Consider the following 12,367-nt stretch of genomic DNA (forward strand, 5'->3'; position numbering starts at 1 on the left):
ACTATGACTGACTCTGCCTACAGAGATTTTGAGATTGGAAAACAGAGGAGCAGCGCAGACCTGGCCATCTCTGCATCAGTGGTGCCAACCTTCAAATTCCTGGGTACCTTCATCTCTGGTGGCCTGACCTGGACTCCCTCAGCAGGACCAAACATGTTTTCTGGCAAATGCTACAGACCGCTGAGACCAAGAACAAACAGACTCAGGCACCACAGTGACCCTCAGGACGCACTGAGTGACTCTGATCACAACCAAGAGCAATATTCTAATTACTGAAAAATCCACCGTGTAATATTACATCATCAGTAATACTCCTTCGCCTAGCACGATCGAATCTTACATCATTACCTTATTCTATTAAATCACACCCATTCATCTTAGAGATGTCACCTCGAACAGTAAAGTATTTTTGTGCAGACATACTAATAATTTTAAACTAAGATTAATTTTGACATTAATCTGGAACAGAAGTGTTATCATGTTTAGAGCTCGGTTATATTACTTATTTAAAATGTCAATAATAATAATAACATGTCAATAAATTCGTATCGGATTCATGTTTACAGATGTCTCCAGTTATAACGCATGATGTCATCTGTAGACGCGGGACCCGAGCAGCAGTGACGTGTAAGTGTGCGACTGTGATCTTTTGTGCTGACTCCGAAGGAGCCTGCAGTTTATTGTGAAGCAGAAAATATCTGCGGACACCATGAATGGAGCGGATTATCTGCAGCAGCACAGCGCCGAGAGTCTGTCCTTCGAAGAGATGCAGCAGATTAACCCGCTCGGCGTCCATCAGCAGCAGAAAGATGAGGGCAGCCAAACCTCCGGTGAGAATAATCACAGATTTAATGTGGAGGAAACGGGCTAGCTGCTAACACACCAAACAAGGACGGGATGGCCGTGTGTTTTTTTTTTTTTTTCCACCTCATTAAATCTGTTCAAATTATCCTGGAACAGCTAGTAGGACACAAGTAACGCCGGTGTGAGTTAAGGTTGGTTACGAGGAGGAGTGCAGCGATCCAATCTTTCCCCGTTTTTGATTTGCTTCAGGGTGGAGGGCTGATTATGCATCTACAGCTGTGGTCAGAGGTTTACATCCACTCATCATGGGCACGAATGTCACTGTGATATGGAGTTTACCTGATTGTTTTGCAGGATGGAATTATTGTATTTTTAATAAGTGGTTTTTTTTCCCCCCTCTCTAATCCACACAGGGTCAGAAATATACATACAGACTCAAATATAAACATAAAATAATATAAAATCTAAACTTTTGGTTGGTTAAATGTCCCCTAGCGAAGTGCACTTAATTTTTTTGGTATCCATCAACAAGCTTCTAGCATAATTCTGACTGAATATTTGACCACTCTTCCTGGCATAATTTTTGTTTTTAAATTGGTTCGTTTCTTGGCACAGATCAGCTGGTAAGTATAGTGTTCAAATAGAGTTGAGGTCGGAGCCACGTCAATCCAGAAGTTTAATGCTAGCCTCCTTTATCCATTCCAAAACCAGTTGTGTGTTTGGGATCGTTCTCCTGTGGAAAAATCCAACCATGTCCAAGAATTTGGAGGTAGTTTTCCTTCTTAATTATTCCATTCACTTTGTGTTATATACCAGTACCACTGGCAGTAAACAGGCCACAGCATTTTTGACAGTCATCTTCTGTCTTCTTAGGTTTGAATGCTTCAGCTTTACTCTTTCTGTCGTCTGACCACAAAGGTTTTCTTGAGAAGGTATTTGATTTGTCCACGTGAACAGCTGCAGATTTCAGTTGAGCTTGAAGGTTTTGATTTTGGAGCAGAGGCTTCTTTGTTGGTGGCATGCTGTAAACCTGGCTTCACTGTGGACAGTTGTGCTGGTGTTACAGCAGTTTCCAGTTCATGGCAGGTTTGAGCCTCAGTGGTTCCAGGGCTGTTCCTGAACATCCTAGCCATAGTCCTCCTTTCTGAGTCTGACAGTTCGTCTTCAAGACCAAAGTGGTGACACGTCTGAATAATTTGTACTTGCGTATTGATGATCTTGGAATTTACAGCTGTCTAAAAATGGCTCCAAGCGAGCTTCCCAGCTTCTGTAAATCTATCATTCTTCTCAGAACTGAATTCTTTGTACTTTCCCTATGTTCTCAGTCCTTTATGTGCTGGTTCTCAGTCTCAGTTCGTCAGTCCACTGAGCGGTGTCAAACAAATCCTTTTTATGCTGCAAAGAGAAACTACCTGCTGTCGTCAATCATGATCATTAATGAGAAGTTAATAGAAAACATCTCTGCAGAGCCCTCACATCCTGGTTTAAGCTGCTGCCTTCAGTCAGGCACTACAGAGCGCTGTTTACAAAAACCAGTCATCACAGCCATCGCTTCTTCCTCCAGGCTGTCAATCTGATGGACACTGAAATAATCCACTGTTCAGGCCATGTGCACATGGTACTACAAAATTTGCACTTTTAAAATTAATATCTAAGGTTCATCAAAGTTGCACTCACCAGAATACAGAAGTTTGTTATAGTTTGTATAGTTTTTTTAAGACTTTCTGTTACTTGTATCCTCATTTATGTTCTCCTTGTGAATATATTGCTTATTTAAAATGGTTTCTTTTTGTATACAGAGAGCAAAGGGAACCAGAGTCAGATTCCTCATGTGTATGCACAAACTCGGCCAAATAAAGATGACTCTGAATCTGAACAGGCTTTGATCTTGACAACTTAAGACATTACAGAACCTTTGGCATCACTTATTAAAAGGCCAAAATCACCACGGTGTTCATGCTCTTGATGAGTGGATGGAAACTTCTGACCAGAACTGTAACCATAGCAGTGTTTTCTTCTGACTGAACACTCAAATTACTTTTTACTTACAAGCCACATTCACACATTTACACACCACTTCTTATTGTGTGCCTTTATGTGCTGGTGGAGCAGGGCATCAAATTAGCTCCACTTTTAAGGTGCAGCAGTCTAAGCAGAGAAGCCCACGCTGTCTCTAAGGGCTGATTTGGATTTCTGTGGGGAATCTTTGTTGAGCCGGTGACGTAACCTACATAAGTGGCTGACATTTTTGTGGGTGCATTATGGGTTAGTTGTGGTTTGTCCCGGTGTTTCATATGTAGTGCCAGCCAACAGAAATAAATAAAATACTGGGTCCTTACCTTTGTCAGAAAAACATGTTTTTCCCTCTAGTTTTTCTCCGTTCTTTGTAGTTTCAGCATTCTCCTTCCAGGAATCTGCTGGTATTTGTGAGTCGTTATATTGATGCTGTAATTATTATCTCTTGTATCAAGACAGCGATTGTTATTCTCTCACTAATCAACAGCACTGAACAGAACAATCACATTAGTTGGCAACTTTGACCTGACATGTAGTTACATTCCCCAGGAGGTGCATGTCAGGATACACCGGAGATTGCACACTTATACAGAGAGCAGAGACATCCTTCAGACGAGTCTTGTTTCTTCTTCTTCTACTTCTGCATTGTCACTATTTCACTTCTGTCACTGCCCACAGCTCGTTGCCATAGGTGAGGGTAGCAGCATATCATAGGAGTGCACCAAACATAATGAGAAAGACAGGGAAGCTTATGAAAAAACATTAGCAAACACACGAATAAAAGTTGTTGGTCATGGTTGTTGGTTTTTTGATTTGGTTTGGTTTTTTTTGCAGTTTTCAGTTTACAAGTCAGGTCCATGCCAAATAGCCCTAATGGATATGTAACCTTGAAAATCTCATACAAAGAAGAAATGGACATGTTTCTCTTGAATTGTTGAGTTTTATTTCACAGGAATTTATATACAGTTAATGTGTTATGTCTGTGTGTTCCTGATGGTTTTGCTTGTTTGTTTAAACTTCTGTTTTAATATGTAAGTGACCTCATTTCTTATGTTTGTTTGTTTGTTTGTTTGTTTGTTTGTTTGTTTGTTTGTTTGTTTGTTTGTTTGTTTGTTTGTTTTATGCCTGTGGAGCTCTTTGAGCCTCTTTATGTGATTATGTATGAGGCAAATAAAAATGAATTGGACTGAATTGGATTTAGTGACCATTCGAATCTGTTTTTTAAGCGCACATATAAAGCAGTGCCAACTGGTGGCCAGACTGAAAAGAAAACTAAACTAAAGTGAGCAGTTAGCTCAGGTGATGAATATGTTAACATTCTTTATGTGTTTATGTCAGTATATTAAATATATTTAGCATACTGGAGATTGCAGTCAGCTGTGTTCTGTCATCTTACCCCTCCCAGTTAAGTGTATAATCCTAGCTATCCACCTGAGGTCATTAGTCATTTCTGGGTCCAAACTCCTCTTCAGGTCCCAAACGAACACTGCGGCATCACTGAGAGATAAAAACTGTCTACATTCTTTCATCTTTAATAAAATGATCAGTGTGGCTGCTCTGCAATAAAGTTTCAAATCCAGGCATCCATGAGAAACAGGATTTATGAAGTTTAACAAAGTTTGAAGTTAGCGGAGTGTTAGCTCGCTAGTTTCCATCTAAACATGATATAGCATGTTCTGACTGAGAGATTTCTGAGAAAATTCAAACGTACAGCTCTGCTATCACTTCCAACATAAATGAAGACAGAAAACTAAACAGCAGTGACGTTTGTAGGGTTACTGAAGTTGGCCTGGTATATAATGATGTGGTGGCTAGCTACAGAGCTATGGTTAGCACAATATAAACACATGAAGGTTCACGATTCTTAGGGACAAATGCAATCAAATGGCAGGAGAAAGATGCTGTAATTGGACCAAACGTCACTCAGGAGATAATCCATTCAGAATACGAGGTTAGTCATTAACCATTAACCATGTACTGCTGCATGGTTTGTATTACTCATTATGAAAACTTCCGATCCTCAGCTTCATGTACCCATTCAAATCTTTGTTAGCCTCAGATATTTGGTGCCTGGCAAACAGTGAGCTGCTGGGCTGTAAAACGTGTAATTTTGTAATTGTTTTGTAATTGAATCATTCTTTGCTGGAAGACATAATTACACACTATTCAATAATCGATATTTATGAGTATAAGATATCTAACTTTATGGCCTGTACCTTTAAACAGAGAAGCTTCCTCTGACTATTTATATGATGGTTTTAAAGCAGGATTTCTCTTATAAACTATGGTGAAGCAAAGTGGGAAAAAACCCCAAAACAACTTGTTTCACTTTCACAAACTCCTTCATCCTGACAGCATTTCTTTTTAAACACTAATTAGAAGTACAATGATAAAGCATTGCTTTTATTCCAGGCTGAAAAGCGAGTACAATCACAAGCTTGCTAAAGATTTTCACTCATCTCAGTATAGTTTCATTGTTTCTTCTAATTTCTATCATATTCCTAGAATACTACAGGGCTACAATTGCCTTTATAATACTTTAACTCCATGTGTTTGGCTGTTTTCTGCAGAAGTTCAGCAGCTGCTAGAGATGAAAGAGGATCACCCTGAATGGGGCCTCGGTCTGGACCAGCAGGACCGAGAGTCTCTGCAAATAAAGGAGGAACAGGAAGAACTCTGGACCAATCAGGAGGGAGAGCAGCATAATGGATTGAAGGTGACTGATGTCACCACTTTCCCATTCACTATTGTTACTGTAAAGAGTGAAGATGATGATAAAGAGAAGTCTCAGTCTTTGCAGCTTCATCAAAGCCAAACTGAAGACAACAATGAGATGGAGCCTCTGACCAGCAGCCCAGCTAAACAGGTAAAAACAGAACCTGATGAAGAGGACTGTGGAGGACCAGAATCAAAAGGGAACCTTGATACACATATTTATTTACAACCAAAAACTGATGTAAAGGCTTCAGACTCTTCTGAGACTGAAGTGAGTAATGATGATGATGATGACTGGAAGGAGCCTGTATCAGATTCTGGACCTAAAACCAGACACAGTGATGATATTTGGAAGGTGAGCAGGGAACTTGAGTCAGGCATAAGGAGTTAGGGGGCATTTAACACTTTAAACAAATCCTTTAGCTGCTCAGAGTGTGATAAAGAGTTTCTCCAAAACACATGACATGCCATTCAGAAAACCATCTTCCAGCTCCAGCTTGGAAATTAAGAAATCTCATACAGTGAGGAAAAATGTAGAGTCTCAGAAGACAGATCACACCAAAGAGAAACCATTAGGCTGTAATGTTTGTGAAGCAACTTTTAGACAGTGGTATAGTCTTGACAGACACATGAGTCCACACAGGAGAGAAACCATTTAGTTGCCCTATTTGTGAAAAAAAACATTTGGACTTCCGTCTAATCTTACTCAACACATGAGACTCCACACAGATGAGAAACTGTTCGGCTGTGATATTTGTGGACAAAGGTTTAACCAAAAAGGCACATCTTAATACACACTTTAGAGTTCATACAGGGGAGAAACCATTTGGAAATCAATCTAATTTCAATAGACACACAAGAGAGAAACCATTTAGTTGTGGTGTTTTTGGCAAGGGCTTTAGACACCATTGTAGTCTTAAAACACACCAGAGAGTTCACACAGGAGAGAAACCATTTGGTTGTGGTGTTTGTAGCAAAAGATTTTCAAATCCAGGGGATTTGAAAAGACACCAGAGCGTCCACACAGTAGAGAAACAATTTAGTTGTGGTGTTTGTTATAAAAGATTCAAGCAGAAGATGCATTTTAAGGCTCACAGAAAAGTCCACACAGGAGAGAGGCCATTGGATTATGAGCCGTATAGCTGCGAGGTTTGTGGCAAAAGATTTAACCAAAACACTTATCTTAAGTCTCACATAAGAATCCACACAGGAGAGAAACCTTTCTGTTGTAAGATTTGCCCAAAGAAATATAGATATCCATCTACTTTCACTAAACACATGAAACTTCACACAGGAGAAAAATGGTTTGGATGTGATATCTGTGGTAAGATATTTACTGATCAAGGAAGTTTGAAAATACACAAAATAGTCTATACTGGAGAGAAACCATATGGCTGTGGTGTTCTGCGGCGAAGGATTCAGCCGAGGAGGCAATCTAAAGAGATAAGTGTAACTTTATGCGGGAGAGAAACCATTTGGCTGTGAAGTGTGTGGGAAGAACTTTACACGATCAGAAAATCTGAAAAGACACATGAAAGTTCGTGTAAAAGAGAAACAGTTTGGTTGTGCAGAAATTTTTACGTGACAGGGAAGTCTGAGACACATGGGGACATGTTAATACTGTTTCCCCAGTTGTTCACATTTCCATTATTTTGTACAATTAATTGCTACATAAATATAAAACAGTGATACAAGTTAGATTGTATATTAGCCCAAGTACATCGTTGGTAAATCAGTACTTATAGGTAAGAAATTAGACCTCAGTTAATTTATGTCAGGAGAGATCGTGGGAGAAGATTGCCTTTAGGACTTTCTGTTAACTTCCTGAAGTCATAATGAGCAAGAAAGCCACTATAGGCGTTGGTGGCTAAATGGGTCAAAGACAAGACTTTTACAAATTAGAGTGAGCCTTAATCCCACTGTGAAATTTATCTATTTCTGTGTTTACTTTTTAAAAGATTTCATTTAACATGATTGGAGTTGAAGCAAACTTTCTGGAAATATAATTAGTTTTTTCGCACACAGTTTTTGGCCTTGGCTTTCTACCAAAAGAAAATCACCAGTACTCTGCTATATATAGTTTTAAATACAGTTTAATGTACTTAAACGTAGAATATAATTTTATTAATCATATGACCAATAATGTGAAACTGTATATAGTTTTTTTTGTTGCCTTAAGCCCCAGTCACACAGGCCTAGAGACCAGTTGACGATCATCCTGCCAACCACTGGTCACTAGGGTAAAATGTGTAATCCCTGACTGCTTGGCGAGTGGTTGCTGGCTGTCACTAGCTAAAATTAATGGCAAAGAGGTGTATTGTGTTGCACCAAAAACCTCATAGCGATTGCTTTGGTTGCTAGCAGATTGTTACTGTCGCCTGTAGTTTGCATCGAAGACCCCAACTTGTCTGCAGACACTCTATAACTACTTGCCAAGCGGTCAGCGGGACTGCTTGGCGACCTTGAGAGCTTTTAATCACATGGCCTCTAACTGTAAATACAGGTGTGCCGACAGCGCCAACAAGTCTACAGCCAATCACCAAACATGCTGCAAAAAAACATGTCAAGATTCAGCATCCCACCAATAGAAAGGAGGACTGCACGTAGATCCATGAAGGGAAGAGGGAGATGGCAGAAGTGCCTGCCTGCCAGTTCCAGCTCGGACATCACTCTAGCAACCTCTCAATACCAGAAGGACTCAGATGAAAACAGTGACCCCTCGCTGTCACTCATTGCCAACGTGTCACAGACAATGCTGGAGCCGGGCTCCTCAGCCAGCCTGCACGGGCGTGTTGGCCACAGAGTTGTGACCGGGGAGCCAGAGTTGGAGATAGAAGATGAAAAGCCAATGGTGTCGCATTGGCCCGGGGCCAAGAAGAGGATCCGGATGGAGCCAGAGGCAACTCTCTCCCCCGAACAGGAAGACCACCTTGTTGAGTGGTTTGCAGCTCACCCGTTCTTCTACGACCAGACAGCACGCGACTTCAAGGACAAGCGCAGGCGGGAGCAGCTGCTGGATCAGAAGGCAGAGGAGCTAGGAGTTACCGGTGAGCTATGTCTCTGTAATTTCTGTTGATCCACAGTATCTTAAAACACTCCAACTTTTTTTTTAAACAAGACATTTTTGTTTGTGGGGGGTTTTTTCGACTGTGCTCAGGGAACTTCCTCTGGGGGTGGTTCCGCAACATGCGGACCGTCTATGGTAAACTAAGGAAGAAGAAGAACGAGCAGGCGACAAGACCACTGACAGCCAGGCAACGGTGGACTTCAGATATGTTCAAATTCTTGGATAAGCACATGACCATCCGCAGGAGCAGCCTGGGAAAGGTAGAGTAATACACCCTTTTGTTTGTTTTCTCTCCCTTGTAACTGCTCTGTTTAATGGCATTTCAGCAGCAAGTGAAGTAGTTAAGCAAAAGTAAATGTGCTATAAAATGTGTACACTTGCGTTGTATGCATTTGATATTTATGTTAATGTTTGTTTGCTTGTGTTTAAAAAGCTTCAAGGGGCACAGTCCACCAATACCGGAGTGGAAGAGGAGGAAGAGGAAGAGGAGGAAGAAGAAGGAGAAGAAGAGCCTGCAAGGTCATCAAGTCGTCCTGGGTCTCCATCTCCTGTTCCCTCCAGTCAGACCCCAAAGTTAAAGGGCAAGAAGGCCAAGCTTGCCAGCCGCTGCGTCAACAAGGCAGTTCTTCAAATTCCAAACAGCATGTCATCACTGCAGACAGCTATGAGGTCCCTGCAGGTAGCTATGGAGTCCCTGCAGGCGGCCGTTGGGGGGTTGAGCAACAACCGAGTCATGTACTGTCAATACCTGAGCACTGAGGTGGGCATGCTCACAGAGGAACAGTGGTCTATGTTTCAGCAGGAGACTATGGGGATGCTTATTCGTTTCCGTACTGCCCGGCAGCAGCGGCAGCAGCCCTCAGTTCCAGTCCTCCTTCCTCCGGGCTCCATGGAGTCGATTCCAGGCCCCAGCAGCACTCTGCTCAGCAGTTCCTATTTCCAGTCCCGGCCAGCACCGCCCCAGTAGCCTCTGTCCCAGCAAATTAATTTTTTTTTATTGACTTTGTGAACTATTTCACAATTTATTTACTGATCATAGTTGAGTGTTTATGTTAATAAACAATCATGTTTCACTGGTACTTACTTCTTGATTCCCTGTATCACAGTAGTAAAACTTGTGCCTTACAGCTGCAAGACATTTTAATTGGCGCAACTTTTACTTTGGAAGCGGACAGTCTCAGTTTCTTGTCGGTGTTATGTATAAACTTGAATAATAGAAAAAGCAGATGTTTCTCATTATATTGTACTTTATACATGGACCATTGTGACCTTTAAATTCTTATATTCTAAATTTGAAATTAAAATTTCAATTTCTTTTCATGTGAGTGAACTATCTTTTATTTTGTATTTATTACACTGGGATATAGGGATACCAAAAAAGCTAAAAAATAATTGCCTTATTCATTCAAATCTCTCCACAGCCACAAGTTAGCCTACCGGGTTAGAGCTCCAGCAGTGTTATAGTCATGCTTAAGGTAGACTCGCTGCCTTTTGTCATCATGACTTCCTGCTACGAATATCTTGCATGACTGCCTCGTCTCTCCAGGCTTTGGGGATAATGTGTTTGGCATTTTCCTCATGATCCAGGGCTGAACACAACAGTTAGACACATGCGGACACAATCAAACTGATGGCATCTGGCATTTGTTGAAGTTCTGTGGAGAGACAACAGAAGCTGTGGCCAAGTATCTCTTTTTTGTTTGTTATATTTATACTTGACGAAAGTTGGTAGCTAAGGATTCTCTGGTGAACTGTCAAGTGTCGACTGTCAGTACTCCGCACTCCATCAAGTGCCAAACTTCTTACTCACCTCCTGTCAACTGTCAAAGATGCCTGGCATAGATGTGACATCATCTTCAGGGTGTGGAGATGATGGCACCACAGACCTCATGAACAACACCAGAAATGGTGCTATACTAACCACAAACAGAAGACTAGAATGCGATAGCTGCTGGTAGTCACCAGGTACTGGGCAGTCGATGCCATTTTCAAGCCAGGTTAAAAGGACGGCTGCAATTAGAAGATGTCTTTGTCAGGCAGAGGATCTGCAGAAGCTTGTGATACATGGCAGACTTAATTCTCAGGGATTAAACAAAGACAACCCTCTCCAATTCTGCCATCAAGTTCTCTTATTGAACTACTGAATTCAGCATGTTACCAATGCCTGAGGATAGCCATCACTACACTAAGGATGGAGAGTAAAGAGACATAATGAGATCTGAATTGTCCGGCAAGGTGAGTAGGACTGGAGTTGCTCTGAGGATCCTGCTACATATACCCAGTCTGGGTTGATCTCCCACCAGGTGCTGACCACTCAAGAGTAGTTACCTGCCAATTGGTAGGGGAGGTCCACAACCAGCAACCGATCTGAGATGATTCAGTTGCACAACCAGTTGCCAACCACCTAGCAAATGAAAATATGAACTTCACTTGATTTAGTGGTTGCTGGAGGTCATGAGTATTTGGGGCTGCCCACAGGTCTCTACACCTGTGTGACAGAAGCATTAAATTTATCTGCAGCACTCGTGCTTACCTGCGTTGTCAACCACCCTAGACACATTTTCAGAAAGAAAATTAAAACACAAACTCAACATATTAGAAAGCCTTTCTGGCAGAAAACCCTCAGGTTTGATTTCTGCAGAAGGCAGCAGCTGTTTTGGGCTAAACCGAACACAGTGAGTGGGATATTTAATAAAGTTTAATAAAAATGCAATATTTGATATAAATCAGCAGCACCTTAGGTAAAGCTTTACCAGTACCAGTATGTTGGATGTATCTGCTGAACCAGCGCTTATTTTGGGCATCAGGTTCACCTGGGAACAGTTTTAAACTCTGAACGACATAGTTTAGTGAGCAGAACTGGATATCGGATACATTCAGTGGTGTATTTCAATGTTGTTAAAATTTAGTTTATAAAGTTTTGATGACGTGTTTTTTTTTTTATTTCATTTTCAAGATTTTTCATGAGCATTGTACTTTAAATGGCAAAAGCAGTGTAATTTTGGGTGTAAAGGTTCCTCCAGCTGGCTGAGTGTATTTGTTAGCAACTGGGTAATCAGTCATGTATGTGTAATGTCAAAGAGTATGATTATTACTGTGGAGGACCGGAGCTCCCAACAAAAAATAAATAAAAGACTAAAACAAACAAATTAATTTGCCTTTAAAACAAAGAGTGCTAAAATAAAAGTAGGCATGAATTAATATGTAAAATGTGACCGGTTGATATTTCTCTTGTATTTGCTTTTTGTGTTTATTTCTGTTTGCTGTCCCTTGTAATGTTCATTTAGATAAATCTGTTTCATTTTCTTTGTTTCTTGAAACATTTACTTCTGTCTTCTTTTTGTGATGATGAAATGTAAACTAGACCCATTTAAATTCTTAACTGTTGAGCAACTAAAATTCTTTATGAAGCAAAAATTCAAAATGTGTATGTCGTGTTGTTGAATGCATTTTCTTTCATAAAACAACATTAAATACTTGACCTGTGTTTTTAAAGTCTTCTTCTTTAATGGCTTTGTTTGTTTGTTAGGAGCTGCTGTATAGAGCTGACAAAAACTTCTATTAAACTTCTTTTAATAGAAGAGGTAATGCCTCCTTTCCCCCCAGCTGTTTTGAAACAACATAAACATTTTCAAAAAGCAATTAATGTTACTGATATCAACATTTCATGTGTTTTGTTTTTGAACTATTTCAAGTTTTGAGGTTTTAAACTCTTTGCAAATGGCCTCATTCTAATTTTATTTACATGTTGTATTCCAACATTTG

At 40.6% G+C, this 12,367-nt stretch overlaps 1 protein-coding gene across 1 annotated transcript; it reads left to right on the forward strand.

The window, feature by feature from the left end:
- Nucleotides 1-587: 587 nt before the first annotated feature.
- Nucleotides 588-9,922, forward strand: wu:fb74b10. The gene is made up of 5 exons (XM_031745433.2): nucleotides 588-830; nucleotides 5,391-5,686; nucleotides 8,039-8,582; nucleotides 8,693-8,862; nucleotides 9,036-9,922. Exons 1-5 carry the CDS (start codon nucleotides 710-712, stop codon nucleotides 9,567-9,569), a joined length of 1,665 nt encoding a protein of 554 aa, XP_031601293.1. The 5' UTR covers nucleotides 588-709; the 3' UTR covers nucleotides 9,570-9,922.
- The last annotated feature ends 2,445 nt before the right edge of the window (nucleotides 9,923-12,367 follow it).

This window comes from Oreochromis aureus, linkage group 8, assembly GCF_013358895.1.
Source record: "Oreochromis aureus strain Israel breed Guangdong linkage group 8, ZZ_aureus, whole genome shotgun sequence".
Lineage (NCBI taxonomy): Eukaryota > Metazoa > Chordata > Actinopteri > Cichliformes > Cichlidae > Oreochromis > Oreochromis aureus.

What these genes read in the sequence shown, in the direction of transcription:
- wu:fb74b10 (XM_031745433.2), top strand. Translation starts at nt 710, where the DNA reads ATGAATGGAGCGGATTATCTGCAGCAGCACAGCGCCGAGAGTCTGTCC. An exon ending in TGAGGGCAGCCAAACCTCCG is followed by an intron (nt 831 to 5,390) that starts GTGAGAATAATC and finishes TGTTTTCTGCAG; the next exon opens with AAGTTCAGCAGCTGCTAGAG. An exon ending in AGAGGAGCTAGGAGTTACCG is followed by an intron (nt 8,583 to 8,692) that starts GTGAGCTATGTC and finishes GACTGTGCTCAG; the next exon opens with GGAACTTCCTCTGGGGGTGG.